The sequence below is a fragment of the Haliotis rubra genome, unplaced genomic scaffold (assembly GCF_003918875.1).
Source record: "Haliotis rubra isolate DU_JTF1 unplaced genomic scaffold, ASM391887v1 Scf151, whole genome shotgun sequence".
NCBI classification, from domain to species: domain Eukaryota; kingdom Metazoa; phylum Mollusca; class Gastropoda; order Lepetellida; family Haliotidae; genus Haliotis; species Haliotis rubra.
Window position 1 is genome coordinate 1690852 of NW_025765459.1, and position 15017 is coordinate 1705868.

Sequence of the window (15017 nt, forward strand, 5' to 3'; positions counted from 1 at the left end):
ACCGGAAGGTCGCGGGGTTCGATGCCCGGCCGCGTCATACCAAAAATATTGTACTTGCTGGTCCCTGCCTGGCGCTTGGCATTAATGGGTAAAACCAGGACTGGTCGGCTGGGAGTATAATGTGGGGTATTCATGCTTACCTGCGGCATGGCATCTCAGTGAGCCAGCACTATAAAACCAGCTTAATTCTGGGCTAGTACAAGCAGTGACACATACACACGCATGTACGTCGTCATATGAGCGAAATATTCTTAAGAACGACGTTAAACCCCATTTCACCTCACCTCACCTCTTCTCGTTCAAATCATAAATTCAAATGAATTTCATTTTCATATTAACAAAAGAGTACATATATTCTAGAAAGATAGCAAACATTGTACCTTCTCTCGCTGGTCTGAAACCAAAATTGAATTACAATTACCACTTACACAAATGTAATGCATGCTCTCACTGCAAATACGACACTTTTGTTACATTTTGGTCGTCTTGCCACAATCTATTTACATAGATAATGACTTTGTAATTTGACTCCTATCTAAAGCAACAAACATGCTGACTTGTTAAATGTGCATGATATGCTGTACCCAGATCAAAAAGAAATAAAGTGGAAATTTAAAAAAAAATTCAAATGCACTAGTGTGATACCCTTTGTATGACACAGACAGTTTAATCAAACTCGAGACGTCACTAAAGAAATTTCCGCATTGAGGTACCGCTACCTAAGTTACACTTCGCGCAAGACACGTATTACACATGAATACGTGAGAGTGACCACAAAAGAAACAAAAACAGAATAATATCTGACACCAAACACCTTCCATCTAATAGCTATAGTTTAAATGGGAGTACCTATAGCCGAAACAGTGTTTAAATTGCCGATGTTTACGCAAGAACAGCCCGCACATTTTTTGACTTGTTGCTTTATTGTTCCATATTCTTCAAATTGTAGCATCTGAAACATTGGCCGTATTGGCCACTGCACACTGACTTGTGCCAGTTTCCAGGAGTACACTAGCTGGGGGTCTCCACTCTACACACAAACGATGAATGAAATCATGATAATCACGTTTGTACTATAAGCAGAAGTAAAGGAGAATGACACAGGGATTATTGGACCTTCTTTGAAAGTGTCAAAATCAGGAACCAGAACTCTCAAGATGTGTTTACACACATAAACGTTCGGGCATAGGATCTTTGTTTTCAACACATATCATTGCGCTAATAATTGCGTTTACCACTAATGTTTCCGTTTTTTCAACCTTCTTTGAAGTGTGTAAAAAGTCGTTGGTGGTTTCAAACGAACATGACGCCGATTTGTCTACCATCGATCAGTGTTGAATCCGACAAATTACTCATGATTGTTATCATCATATCCTAACAATAATAGTCTCAGACAGCACAAATATAAGGCTAATGATAACGAGGAATGAATTTTACAATTGTCAGCACCAACAGAATATTAATGTAATTTGCCAAGCAGTTGACAAAGGACGCCCTGGCTGGGAGGACAACTGTCCGTATTTGCGCTTGCAGTCCCTTGGCCAGGAATTGTGCCGTACACCGTAGTCAATAATGCTGGCCGATATATGTGAACTATTTCATTTGTCGCCTGGTTGACATCCAACAAGAATTAGTGAAGATATAATTTATGACCGAGCCAACGAGGCTGATAAAGGGGCGTGAATCAAGGGAACGAACCAAAGTACTGTATTGTGACCTCTCTCAGGATATCTCTGTGACCAGTGCCATGCTAAGTGCTAGCTAATGCCAGGAACAGTTCAACATAATCTGTTAGTTACCCGTTATGTTAGCGTGTGAGTGATTTATAATTTTTAAATCACATCGGCACTATTTCCGTCATATCGTAACAATGAAAGCTTTATATTAATAACAACGAACTTAGACCATATATATCTGTCACAAAGGGCAACAAAATAACTAGAATATCACAGATTTACACACATAACTAACCATAAAAAGATACATCTATACACGACAGTTTATAAAACCCGACATATGGACCGCCAGCTACTAAAGGTAGATCACCATACTAGAGATCATGGGGACTTACAGTGCCTTTGTTACCTGCATGGACCCTAGTTGGATTTACATCATACCCTCAGGTGTTGGCGATTTGTTAGCAAATTAACCATACATTAAAATGGCGAAAATTTTACGTTTAAAACTCTGGCAATGATAAACACATTGAATGTTGTGGTCCTACCCGTTATGTTAATATCAGACACAATCTCAGAAGTGCCCTGTCGATGCATTTTCCCTTGCTGCGATATTTGGACCCAACATCCCATACAGTTTAATTTAAAGGTCTATATTAGAGTACTTGACTGCCTCAGGAAAATATGAGACACTCTACTCGTCTGGTAGAAACATTATACAAATATTCGCAATGCTTTTAAATCGTTTTAAATTTCTCTATTTAATTTTCGGCCTTTTTGGAACGAGCATAATATATTTGAAAGTATTTTGTCTTCTTTTTTAACAAAAATATATATGCCAGCTAGATGTTTTAATCCATTTCACTGAGCCGATGATCCTGTCCTTTCATCTATATATACTAGTCACATAAAGAAACTGTGCATTGTCAAAATATTATCCCAGTTGATAAGTACGATAAAAATGTCAAAGGTACATATAAACTTTAATGGAGGGATCATGAGACCATAACAAGTCGGGAGAATTTCAATTGAAACGTCAATCACAATGACGTCACGAGTCCACAAGCTGGACAGGGGTCAAACGACCATGTACCAAGCTCAATAACGGGTATGTCCACCATCGGCATTGAGAACAGCAGTGCATCGACGACGCATAGAGCCTATTATACGTGCAAGGAAGGCTTTTGAGGTGTCACGCCAGATTCTCTCAAGTTCTGTTGCAAGGTCAAGGACGTTATCTAGCGGATGAAGAAGATAGCGTAGACGTCGATCCATCTCGTCCCATACATGCTCTATCGGGGAGAGATCCGGTGAATTTGCAGGCCAAGGCAGTAAGTCAACGTTGTGGTGTTGCAAGAAATCCATAGCAACCCTTGCCGTATGAGGGCGGGCATTGTCCTGTTGGAATGTTAACCCAGGGCCATGACGTTGCAGAAAAGGAATTGCCACAGGTCGAAGAATCTGATCCCTGTAGCCCACACCAGTTAAGTTGCCCTGAACAATCACCAAAGGAGTTCTTTGGCGTGCTGTTATTGCACCCCAAATCATCACGGAACCACCACCAAAGCGGTTCCTCTCCAAGACACAGGCCTATGTATAACGTTCTCCCACGCGTCTGTAGGCACGTTGACGTCCATCACTATGGGAAATGTTAAACCCGGACTCATCTGTAAAAACAACATTTCTCCACCAAAATAAGGGTCTGCGGACATGATTTCGGCACCACATTCGGCGAGCTTGTCTATGACGTTGTGTCAGGATAGGCCGTATGGCGGGACGTCGTGGTCTGATCCCGTGATGACGTAAACGTTGTCGAACTGTGTTGGGGTGGATACAGCGAAGTCCTGGGATGGTTCGGGCAGTCATCACTGCAGTCTGAAACCTGTGGCGAAGATGGGTCACCCTTATCCATCTGTCCTGTCTTGGCGTTGTTACACGTGGACGTCCAGAACGTGGCCGATCGATGACGTCATTTGTGTTCTGGTAGCGTCTCACCAGTGCAGAAATGGTGTTCCGGTGGCAGTGGAAATGTGCAGCCACTTGTCGTTGAGACATTCCCCCACGGTCCATCCCAATGGCCTCATAATGGTGTGCAGACGTGAGCCTTGGCATGCTATGCGTTTCAATAGCCGTTTAATTTTTTGAACGATCGCAAGGGCAGGGGTTGAGCTTTCCAAAGTGACAGTATTGTGTGGCATTCATTTGCTCTGTTTCTCTTTCCCGGAATGCACGTGCAACAACGTATTGCACGTCTCAAGGACGAACCCACTGACGCCACGGAACGTGGCACGTGCATGCATGTTGGATACATGTCACTAATCTCTGAGTTTAAATCCTTATGTGTCTACACAGGTTTGATAAATTTAGATTTAAAATTTTTGTATGCACAGTTTCTTTATGTGCCTAGTATAGATATCCGAATACAATGAATACATTTCTTGCGTGGTAATAATAATCTTTTGATGCAGTATGCTTGCTTATGTTTACGATAGATCAACGTCAATTAATGTGATGGACACAAATATGCCTTATTTCTGGTCCACGTCACCCTGAAGCTAAGCCATGGCCACCATCAAAGTTCTATCGCGAAATGTGAACACTAGCAAGTACTTTTTAAAAATCTACCTTCCTATATGCAGTTATCCCATCACCTCAAAAGTTTCAAATAGAAAAATGCTGGCCATTGTTAGACTGACTAACCACTGACCTGGTGAGGGTACTATTTCTGAGATATGAATGTACATTAGTCCATGATAGAATCTACGAATAACATAAAATGATAACAATGTAAGAGAGTTTAACTTCTGAATATTTTCGATGGAACTGAAGATATCGACATTAAAATCATGTGGAAAATATTGATCACTTCAAAATTATTATCAGTGTTCACACATACCTGGAAATAGTAGTGACAAAAGTCACTGGGATCCGTTGCTCATAACATCAGTCACTAGATCAAATCAATTTCTGGCACATTACAAACACATAAAACCCCGAGGCGACTAGTGGGATATGGTGGTCAGGCTCGCTGACGTGGTTGTCATCGTATCCCATTTACGTAGATCGATGCTCATGATGTTGATCACTGGATTGCCTGGTCCAGACACGATTATTTACAGACCGCTGCCATATAGCTGGAATATTGCTGAGTGCGGCGGTAAACAATAAACCAACCAACCAAACAAATAAAAATATTACTTTAGCCAAATGCTTTTTCACATATTACTTTGAACTCTCAAGTAGGTGTTACAATTAATCAGTTCAAACAGTTCACTCACTTATCGGCCTATCCTTGTGATCATGATATGAATAGTTACATTGACAAAGCAAACCCCCAAATCTGAAAAATGTCAGCGAGACGAAATAGTCAAAAGAGACGGATGATGTTCCAGATGACTAACTGAAGCCAGACACAATATATCAATTTTCATTGTTCCATTTGGATCCGACCCTTTACTATTAACATGGAGTGATATAGCAGCGGTTCTAAAAGCGTTGGAATAATGGAAATGTTTGATTGCAGCCACTTACTGTAACTGCTTTAACGTGAGCTCTTAATGAGCGGATAAAACGGATCAGGAAAAAACTATATCTCTGATGAATATCGATTTCATCTTAGGTAACATAACATCAGATCAAAACATTTCCAATAGAATAAAGTGATGCAAATGTCAGGGTCTGTTAAAGTCATGCAAAAACCAAGACAGCTGGAACGACACAAAACGGGAATTGACAAGTTTGTGCGAAACATGTATCCATACTTGCTAGATACCGTCATATTGACTCTTACATCAGAAACGGCCCTGAGAACAGACAGCCTGGGTTTCTTCCATCCATTTAAGGTCGTTCGTTGTACTGACAGTTCACTAATGAGTTGTCTTGTAACGTGCTTATCTGAGATAAACCTCGCAGGTTCCCCATTTACATAAACAGCGTGATTAATTTATCTGCTTACTTAAACAACATACATTAGCAACTGACATGTTTTCGCATGTCTAAAGATCAACAATTAGATACTGCTTAATGGCGTGTTGTGTGCGATTTTTGCATTTTTTGAATCCGATAATCAATTTGCTCAAATGTGTAATTAGGTTTTATATTTACTGGAGAAGGATTCGTTACGACTTAAATCGTGGTATCCAAATAGATGTTGCTTTACAAATAAGCACAGTACGTGTAATTAAGGTTTAAACCTTCGGTCCGTCCATGTCAGAACTTTAGCTGAGATTCACGGACAGCAGAGATAGAAAATATGAATGCTTTATACTCGTAAGATGAGACCGACACAGGGTTTCAAATATCCTTCGGTATTAGTTAGGGGAAAGGTCGAGCAATATTCGTCTAAATGCGGTTTTTAACAGATTGTGTGGCATCTGGGCACGTTGTAGACCTGCCATCGAGGGTTCCAATCCCGAGGATGTTCCAATCCCTTAGTTTGTGAACACCAAATATACTCTATTGCGGGTTTCACCTAAAAGGTAAATATCTGAGATTAACTTTACTTAACTGACATAAGTGTGACAAAACTGTTGAAATCGACGTAAAACCTAACCCACTGACTCGAATAGAATGAGTGAGTTTAGTTTTACGCAGCTTTAAGCAATATTCCAGCAATATCACGGCGGGGGACACCAGATTTGGTTTCACTCATTGTACCCACGTGGGGAATCGAACTCGGGTCTCCGGCGTGACAAGCGAACGCTTTAGACTCTAGGCTGCTTTAGACGATAGGCTACCCCATCGATCCCACTCGAATAGAAATGGGCTTGATAAATTTATTTCTTGAAGAATATTGTCCTCGTTTATTCATTTTATACATACATGTGTGCTTGCTGAGAACGCGAACGGGTATGAAAGTGAAACGGCATACATATACCCTGGCATATTTTAAATTATACACCGCTTTTAGGGTAAGAAAGTTACTTATCATTCCGCGTATCAAATGCTTTAAACGTGTAGATATGTGAACCCAACGTGGTAAAGCATTACCCTGAAATAAGAAGAAAACAAAAACGAATAAAATTGCGACAAACAGCTAGATAAGAGGACGTACCTGCATTGGATGCACCATCGACGTTGGTGACGATGTCGAGAACAAAGACGTAGGTGGCGATCCAAACGGCCCCTTTAATTGGATATCTGGTCATGATCTTACTCTTGAAATTTCATATGCAGCTTGTAATGTTTTAGAGTATCTTCTGTTTGCCTCAGTTTCACTTAAGTCTCATATAGAATGTTTCACAGTAGGTAGAAGCAAAACGGGTTCTTTGTGGTGTCTTCTTTTGCTGCTTTAAATCTGAGGACAACGATGAAAACGACAAAAATATATTCAATCTCTTTTCTTTTCCGATGGTGGCCCGAATGCCCTCAATGTGCAGAATTACAACGAGTTAGTTTCAGGTAATTATATTATCCTTTACCTCATATGCAATTACCTATTACAGAAATACTTGATGTCGCATGTTTGTCCCATTTTTATTTTTATTGACTATTTCAAAAGAAATCCTCGGATTGGCGTTCTGTTTCGTCAAGCATAAAAATATAATGTGAAATAACATTAGTATTCTTTTTCATACTACTCACCCGTTTTCTTCTGCTGACAACCGAAACACCCGTTCATTTGTCGTCTGCTTCCATCAAATGTCGTCTGGTCAATCTCAGCTCCTGCTTCGGTCGTGCTGTGAACGTGTTAGAAATACCTTCACGATGTTTCTTAGTTAGTTTTCATATTCTCCGGATGTACACCACTGGTTGGTATCTGTATATTTCGCTTTGTATCCTTCGGCCCATGCAGCCAGGACTTATCGTAACCATGGCATTCTATACGTACTGGTACCACAAAGACTCCTCCGTATCTTCAGTTGATTACTATGTCTCTTTGAAGTGTATAGAAATGGTTGTTCTCCGCTGCGGTCATTGGATGATGGCGGGCTGTTTTCGAAGACAGTTCTGTTTGACGAATGTCGTATGACACAGAAAAGATAATAAGATAATCCCTTATTTTATTGTACGTTTAGCTCTGCTGTTGCTGTATCATTCCATTGGCTGTTAACACTGTCAAAACAAACAGGGCAAAATACAGATCTATCTACCTATTGTCACACATTTCTTGCCATGCATATTCCTTTAAACTCCATGCACTCGTGATCAGTTACCATGTCACCACTGCACGGTGTCACAGATCGCCTGCTTGAAATGTCGTCTGCTGCACTGTGTCGTCTGCCTCTGAACAGAGACGTTGATGGACTGATCAATCACACTCTCGTGTCTCGAACATTCATCGACGGAAAATCAATAGTGATAGCAACAACCATCATTCATATTTGTGTTTCATATGTAACGAAGGCTCGGATATTGGAGATTCGCGGGGCATGGATTTAAATGCCACGCTGCGCGTGTATACAGACATGTTGTTTAATCAGCGTTTTTTATATGGAACCGTCAAAGTGAAATAGGGGCGCGGTACGAATCATTACATAAGTTTATGAGCGCGGGAATAATGTGTTATGCTACCGTCAATCAATATTCTGCCCCGGTTTCCTTCGCTGATGTTTTTTTAAACTGGTGATTTCAATCATTTGAAAACATTTTGAGAACTGATCGTTCTTTTTCTCACATTAACTAACCGCATCCGTGGTGTAGTAGTTACAGCGTCCGCCCGGAGAGCGGAAGGTCGCGGGTTCGATGCCCGGATGCGTCATATAAAAAATATTGTACTTGCTGGTCCCTGCCTGGCGCTTGGCATTAATGGGTAAAACGAGGACTGGTCGGCTAGGAGTCAGTATAATGTGTCTGAGTGGGGTATTCATGCTTACCTGCGGCATGGTACCTCAGTGAGCTAGCACTATTAAACCAGTTTAAATCTGGACTAGTACAAGCAGCTACACATACACACGCATGTACGTCGTCATATGAGTGAAATATTCTCAATTACGACGTTAAACCCCATTTCACCTCACCTTAACTAATTTACGTACCATTAGTAACAACGTTTTGCAGTCATCTGCAAATTAATCATTTTCTATACGACGTTTGTCTGAAATTTTAATGATTTCGCAACAACCGGGTGTCATAGCTGATTTTCAGTGGTCCATTCTTGCAATTTTTCATCACAGGTATATGTCACATGAAATGGAATTTGTTTTAGAGGATAGTAACACCTGGGTATTCTTTTGCCCTGACGTTGAATATTCAGAGCAATAATGTGCATTTTGCGTGCTATTTTAAAAATCGCGATGTACTTCGTGAAAATTGTTATCATTCTCCCGAAAAAACTAGCCGTAAGTCAATGTAGACAGCTGCGTGCCGCATTATTAGTCTCATGCCAGGATCTGCTGATGTTGGGATCGGTTATGGGGTGGATTGTCAATAATTCATTGTTTAGTGAAGTGAAGTTGTATTTTTTATGAGAGTATGCTGTTAAACTGTATACAGGGTACGAATAAAATCGTTCGGATCCCAAGCGATCGTAAAAGCACGCAAGAAAATCACGCAAGTCTTGGCATAGGGTAGATTGGGGCAACACAGGACAATATTGTAGGAACGATTGGATGCATCCGACAGACCATTGTCAAACTAGTTCCGGTTCAAATGTTTTCAAAAGATCCCCAAACCAAAGTGTTTATATATATGCACGGATAGGCCTTAAATTTGTAACATGCCATTTACGGTATCAGTGTCTCAGAAATATTAGCATTAGAATCTTCTTGTTACCTTGTTGTGGACTTACGGTCTAACCTAACCAGTTTTATATGGTCTACCTTCCGAGTCTAATGTCCCGTTGCCAAATCGATGTGACTAACTGCTCAATGCAATTTGCGAAGAATTAGATAAATTGAAAAGTATTGAAAAATAATGTTTCTTTCAAAAACATTTATCCAGACACATACCGTTGATTAAACCTTTTGAAACGAACTTCTTACCGTGAGATGTTTTCTTAAAAGGAATAAAAACGCTCAAGATTATGGCGCAGATGTTCCATCCATTTTTGGTCCTTAACATGATTGATAAAAATTATTACTTATTGCAAATATTATTCGATCTCGAACAATGCTAGAATTATTCAAATTCAGAGTGACAAAGACCCAGAGGCAACATATCATCAAAGCTTCATACACTGTTAACACACGCGCTCATGAACAGCTGTCAACTTTCAGATTCAGGACCCGTGAAGGTCAGGGTTAGAATTGATCTTCAGTAACCCACGCTTGTCGTAAGAGGCGACTAACGGGACCGGGTGGTCAGGCTCGCTGAAATGGTTGACACATGTCATCGTATCCCAATTGCGTAGATCGATACTCATGATGTTGATCACTGGATTGTCTGGTCCAGACTCAAGTATTTACAGACCGCTGCCATATGGCTGTAATATTGCTGAGTGTGGCGTAAAACTAAACTCACTCAAATTCAGATTGACGAAAACACTCTCCACACGACTATGTGTGAATAGGCATGAGTAGAAACTTTCCTTCTATGTCCTGCTCCAGCCCACATTGTCAAGATTTAAAAATATTATTGATTCAATCGAACATTCTCTTTGAACGGAAGTTTTGTTTCACTATTAACACACAGCAAACAAGCTTTCAAAGGCTTTTATGGTTGACACATTTTGGATATTACTAAGTATTCTATGGTGCAATTGTCTCGTGACGGGTAACACCAATGGCGCAGGATACGCTCAACTTTATGCTTACATCCGATGTCAACATGCGAACTGATTCATAAACTCATCCTTTTAATACCAGGACTCATCAATCAGATTGCGCTTTTATATGATATATTTTTTTGTTTAATAATTGAGCTTTAAGGATATATCTGAAAGGCTTATACATTGACTTATCTGTCACCATGGATATTCGTCGAGAGGTTATCTAGTATTCTATGACACCGATATTTCATTTTATTTTTTAAAAACATCTGTAATGCCAAAAGACACAATGCTTTACGTGTTTACTCGTTCTTGCAGTAAACATGTTTACGCCAGTACCTTGGGTATTGTGAGTGCAGGGTACACGTCTTGTTAATATCCGTTATTATCCCTTAGATACAAAGTACAGGATGTGAGACAGAAATCAATAGATCCAGTGTTTTGCTGCTTCCAATAGATACAATGTATTTATGTTTCATTGCCACGGTGTACATGAGGGTAACTACGTTGTTTGTGGATACCGGCGGGTAAATATCTGTATCCACCCTTAATTGCTGTAGAAGAGCAATAATGCATGTGCAATTGATCCAACCAACAATGCTGTCTACAGGCATTGGTTGTACTGAATGTAAGCCAGATGCATATGGTGTGTTGAAAAGATGATCGGCTGTAACAGTTGGAAGGGGCTATTTCTTGTTATTTGTTCTTGTGCCTTATGACCAAGATGTACAAGCAGAAATGTGTATCATTATGAACGTAAGGTCACTAAGCGTGAATTCGAAGTAAAGTGAAGCACAACAATCATGTTTAGCGAGTCACGTAATCACCATAGCGATTGCACGTGCATTTGCTACAGGAAAATATATCAAAATTGCCAGTTTAACGGAAACCCGAGTACAGGCCGCGGTAATCCGGTCCTCGTTAATCCGAATCCACCGACTTCCGAACGCTACTCACCGGGCACCAAATCATCTCCCTATATATTGTATATAATTGACACCTCGTTAGTCCGATGATTCAGTTTCCGCCTCCGAACGCTGGTCAGTCGGAACGGATTGGGACTAATTAAGTTGTAAACAGCTGCGTTAATCCGAACGATTGACGTTGACCGCGCTGCTGACTGGTCCACCCAAAGTGACACGTTGTTTGTTTAGCGAATTAGCGACTTAGCGACTCATCCCTTTGATCCCTTTATCATAAGTGATAGGGAAATTTCGACGACCACGCTGAAATATATGCTTGGTACCGTTTCAACACGAATTAAAATTATAAACTATTTTTCGCAATGTTATTGAAAACAACGATTCTCGGACACATGCTTCGGCAGCGGGTCCACAATAACATTGTCAAAGAGCAAAGTGACGATGTAAATTGAATAAACTAATGAATAAAATCCATAATTTACGTATAGGTAGCGATTTCTTGCTTAATATGTTCAAAATAGCGTTATTTTACCCAAAACTTTCGTCTAAATCTAAAAGTTTTCGTTTACGAGGACGGTATCCATTGCCGCAATATGATTGGCTGCCTTAGGTCACGTGTCTGATTTTGACCAATCACGACCCTTATAGCAGACTGTAGAGAAAAAGCGTCATTAGAAACCAATTTTTATCCAATAAAATCGCTTCTTACAACTGTGAAAATACTCTCGGCAAAGGTTCAGTGATGTTGTTGATGTTCAGAGCTTTCGAACGATGCCCGACATCAAACGATTCGCCTCCCATGTTATTCATACGAAGCTTCGAAAACGGAGGTATTTTCCGTTGTTATGTCATGTTACCGAGCGGAAAGCCACAGATATCGGGAAATAGGCGACCATACATATTATTTAAGAAATCTTTTTATAATAATTTTCTGATGACGTAAAAATGAAAATATAAAAGAAAAAGGCACGGGCATGTTATGACATGTCATAAATGGAAAAAAATCGCCATAGTTTTTGAATAACATTATAAAAATAAACTTCATATTTATCAACAGTAGGATTAGAAAATTTAAATGGTGTATGGGATGTAGTAGCAATAACGTTATACAAGCTTATAATTTCCTTCATAAACATAGGCTTCATCTATGACCTCAGAGTCTCGATAGTAAGGAAAGATATCAAGGGGAAGTAACTCGGTGCATATACTGTGGTTTCAGCAGTACGAACGTTTCACTATCCGAACGGTCTTTTTAAAAAACCAAAGTGTTCGTATTAACGAGGTCTGACTGCAACTCACACATCTACAACGTCGGCGTGCCATGGGCAGTCCATTCAGCAGCTGAACGAGCCCTGGGTTGTATCGTCAAACAATACACAACCTGAGAATCCGTAAACAACAGACGGACACTGTTGCAGATTGCCCATTGCCTAGGGTGCCACATGTAACGTCACAAGATGACGTACAAATCAGCATATGTCATCTCTGAAACAGGTTAGCAACTCCAACCCCCACAAACAGACAGTTGTGAGGTAGAGATTCCGGACAGTCCAGCAGGAATCGATTCCTCACCACAGGTATCCTAGCTGGACGACCTTACACTACCTTACACCCTTAGATCGTCCTCAATAATATGAGTCGAGTCCGCAGACATGCCAGATTCAACCAGAGGCAGTGCAACAAGATTGTCTTCTGTGGCAATCACACGTCTCTTAGCGCTTTGCCGAAGGTAGGGTGCGGGTGTGGCGCAGGAGACTCTGGGCATCAGGAACCTCAAGAACTGGACAAAGAAGCAATAGAGGAAGAGCCTCAGGATCCAGAGGAGGAGACAGAGTCTACTGCAGAGGAGGAGACATGCACAGAGATGGTGTCTACTGCAGTACCATCACAGGATGCTAATGGTTTGGAGGAGCAGTCTGAAGAGGAAGAGACAGTCCCGAAAACATTTGATGTGTCCCCTGGAATCCATCACCGGAACCTGATTGAATAGATGAAGGGGTACCTTCTGCATTGGTATCAACACCGAAACGAACACGACGATCACTGCCACAAGTACCAGTTCCGGCTTTGAGGAGATCGACACGGCAAAGAAGAGCACCTCAGCGCTGTGGTGACATTTTGATGTCGATGTCCGCATCTCATACAGCCGGGATGGAGGTGAGGTGAGGTGAAATTTGGTTTAATGTCGTGCTTGAGAATATTTCGCTCATATGACGACGTGCATGCGTGTGTATGTGTATGTGCGGCTGCTTGTACTAGCCCAGACTTAAGCTGGTTTTATAGTGCTAGCCCAAAAGAGATACCACGCCGCAGTGAAGCATGAATACCCCACTCAGACACATTATACTGACTCCGAGCCGACCAGTCCTTGATGTACCCATTAATGCCGAGCGCCAGGCAGGGACCAACAAGTACCATATTTTAACGTCTTTTGGTATGACGCGGTCGGGGATCGAACCCGCGACCTTCCGCTCTCCGGGCGGGCACTCTAACCACTACACCACGGAGGCCGTCGCCGGGATGGAGAGAGCCGAGTATCCGAGATCACTGCATGATGACGGTGCTTTCGACGGGATGCCAACTCACATCTCTGGAGCCATCATGGACCTGGTGCTCGGCAAGCCCAAATGATGAGGACATCATTCCCCTGGGGAGGGAAGTGTGTGACAGGGACACACTTTGTATGTCTGTATATTATAATTAATTCGCACTAATTAGCTCTTTAGTATTGTAAATAGTAATAAATTCTCTATCAGCATGCAAGACTCGCTGAAACATGCAATGTGAATACATATTTTAGCTTATTACAGTGGCTGAAATTAAATAGTTAATAATTCATATATTTTAAACAAATTTCTTGATCTCAGCTCATAGAGAGTGAGTGAGTGAGTGAGTGAGTGAGTGAGTGAGTGAGTTTAGGTTTACGCCGCACTCAGCAATATTCCAGCTATATGGCGGCGGTCTGTAAATAATTGATTCTGGACCAGACAACCCAGTGATCAACAGCATGAGCATCGATCTGCGCAACTGGGAACCGATGACATGTGTCAACCAGGTCAGCGAGCCTGACCACCCGATCCCGTTAGTCGCCTCTCACAAGCATAGTCTCCTTTTGTGGCAAGCATGGGTTGCTGAAGACCTATTCTACTCCGGATCTCCACGGGTGATGACTGCAGTATGCAAAAGAAAGACATAAATGTACATTACCTCCTACCTCCATTACATTAAAGAGTTCTCTATAATACTCCTGCTATATTGCGTACATTAAAGACATATATAGTGCCAGGTTGCACCTCTGAAATCTTAAAATTCGCATTCTAATTGGCATTTATAGCAAGTGGTACACAATTATTATCCCCCGCCAAGAAGTGGGAGGGGGATATAGGTTTGAACTCCATCCATCCATCCTTCCGATATGATGAGGACAGATTTTCTCAGAAACCGTAATAGATAGGGAATACAAATTGGGTACGTGTTTTCAGGACAGGAATGCCTTGATGGAGTTCTAAAACGGAAACCGTCTTACACTTTATTACAGAGTTATGGCCCTTGTCATGCGTTTCTTGACTTTGCGTACGTTATTCCCAATGGAGACAGATTTCATCAACAACCGTTATATATAGGGAAACCAAATGTGGTATGTGTTTTCAGGACATGAATTTCGTGGTATAGTAATTAATGCCAGTCATAAAACATAATCAAATCATGCTGAGTGCTGTGTTAAATATCCAGCCCCAAACAAGACACACATGATGTTGTGAGCAATTCTAT

The 15017-nt window shown here is 41.2% G+C and overlaps 1 protein-coding gene across 1 annotated transcript in view; it reads right to left on the reverse strand.

The window, feature by feature from the left end:
* The window catches only part of LOC124270342, a 50746-nt gene extending 42696 nt beyond the window's left edge, over window positions 1-8050 (reverse strand). Inside the window, exons 1-2 of the mRNA XM_046705391.1 lie at window positions 7260-8050; window positions 6730-6972 (exon numbers count right to left, since the gene is read on the reverse strand). Of these exons, the coding sequence (XP_046561347.1) occupies window positions 6730-6823 (94 nt within the window). The 5' untranslated portion in view covers window positions 6824-6972; window positions 7260-8050. The remainder of the gene's footprint in view (window positions 1-6729; window positions 6973-7259) is intronic.
* Between the last annotated feature and the right edge of the window lie 6967 nt (window positions 8051-15017).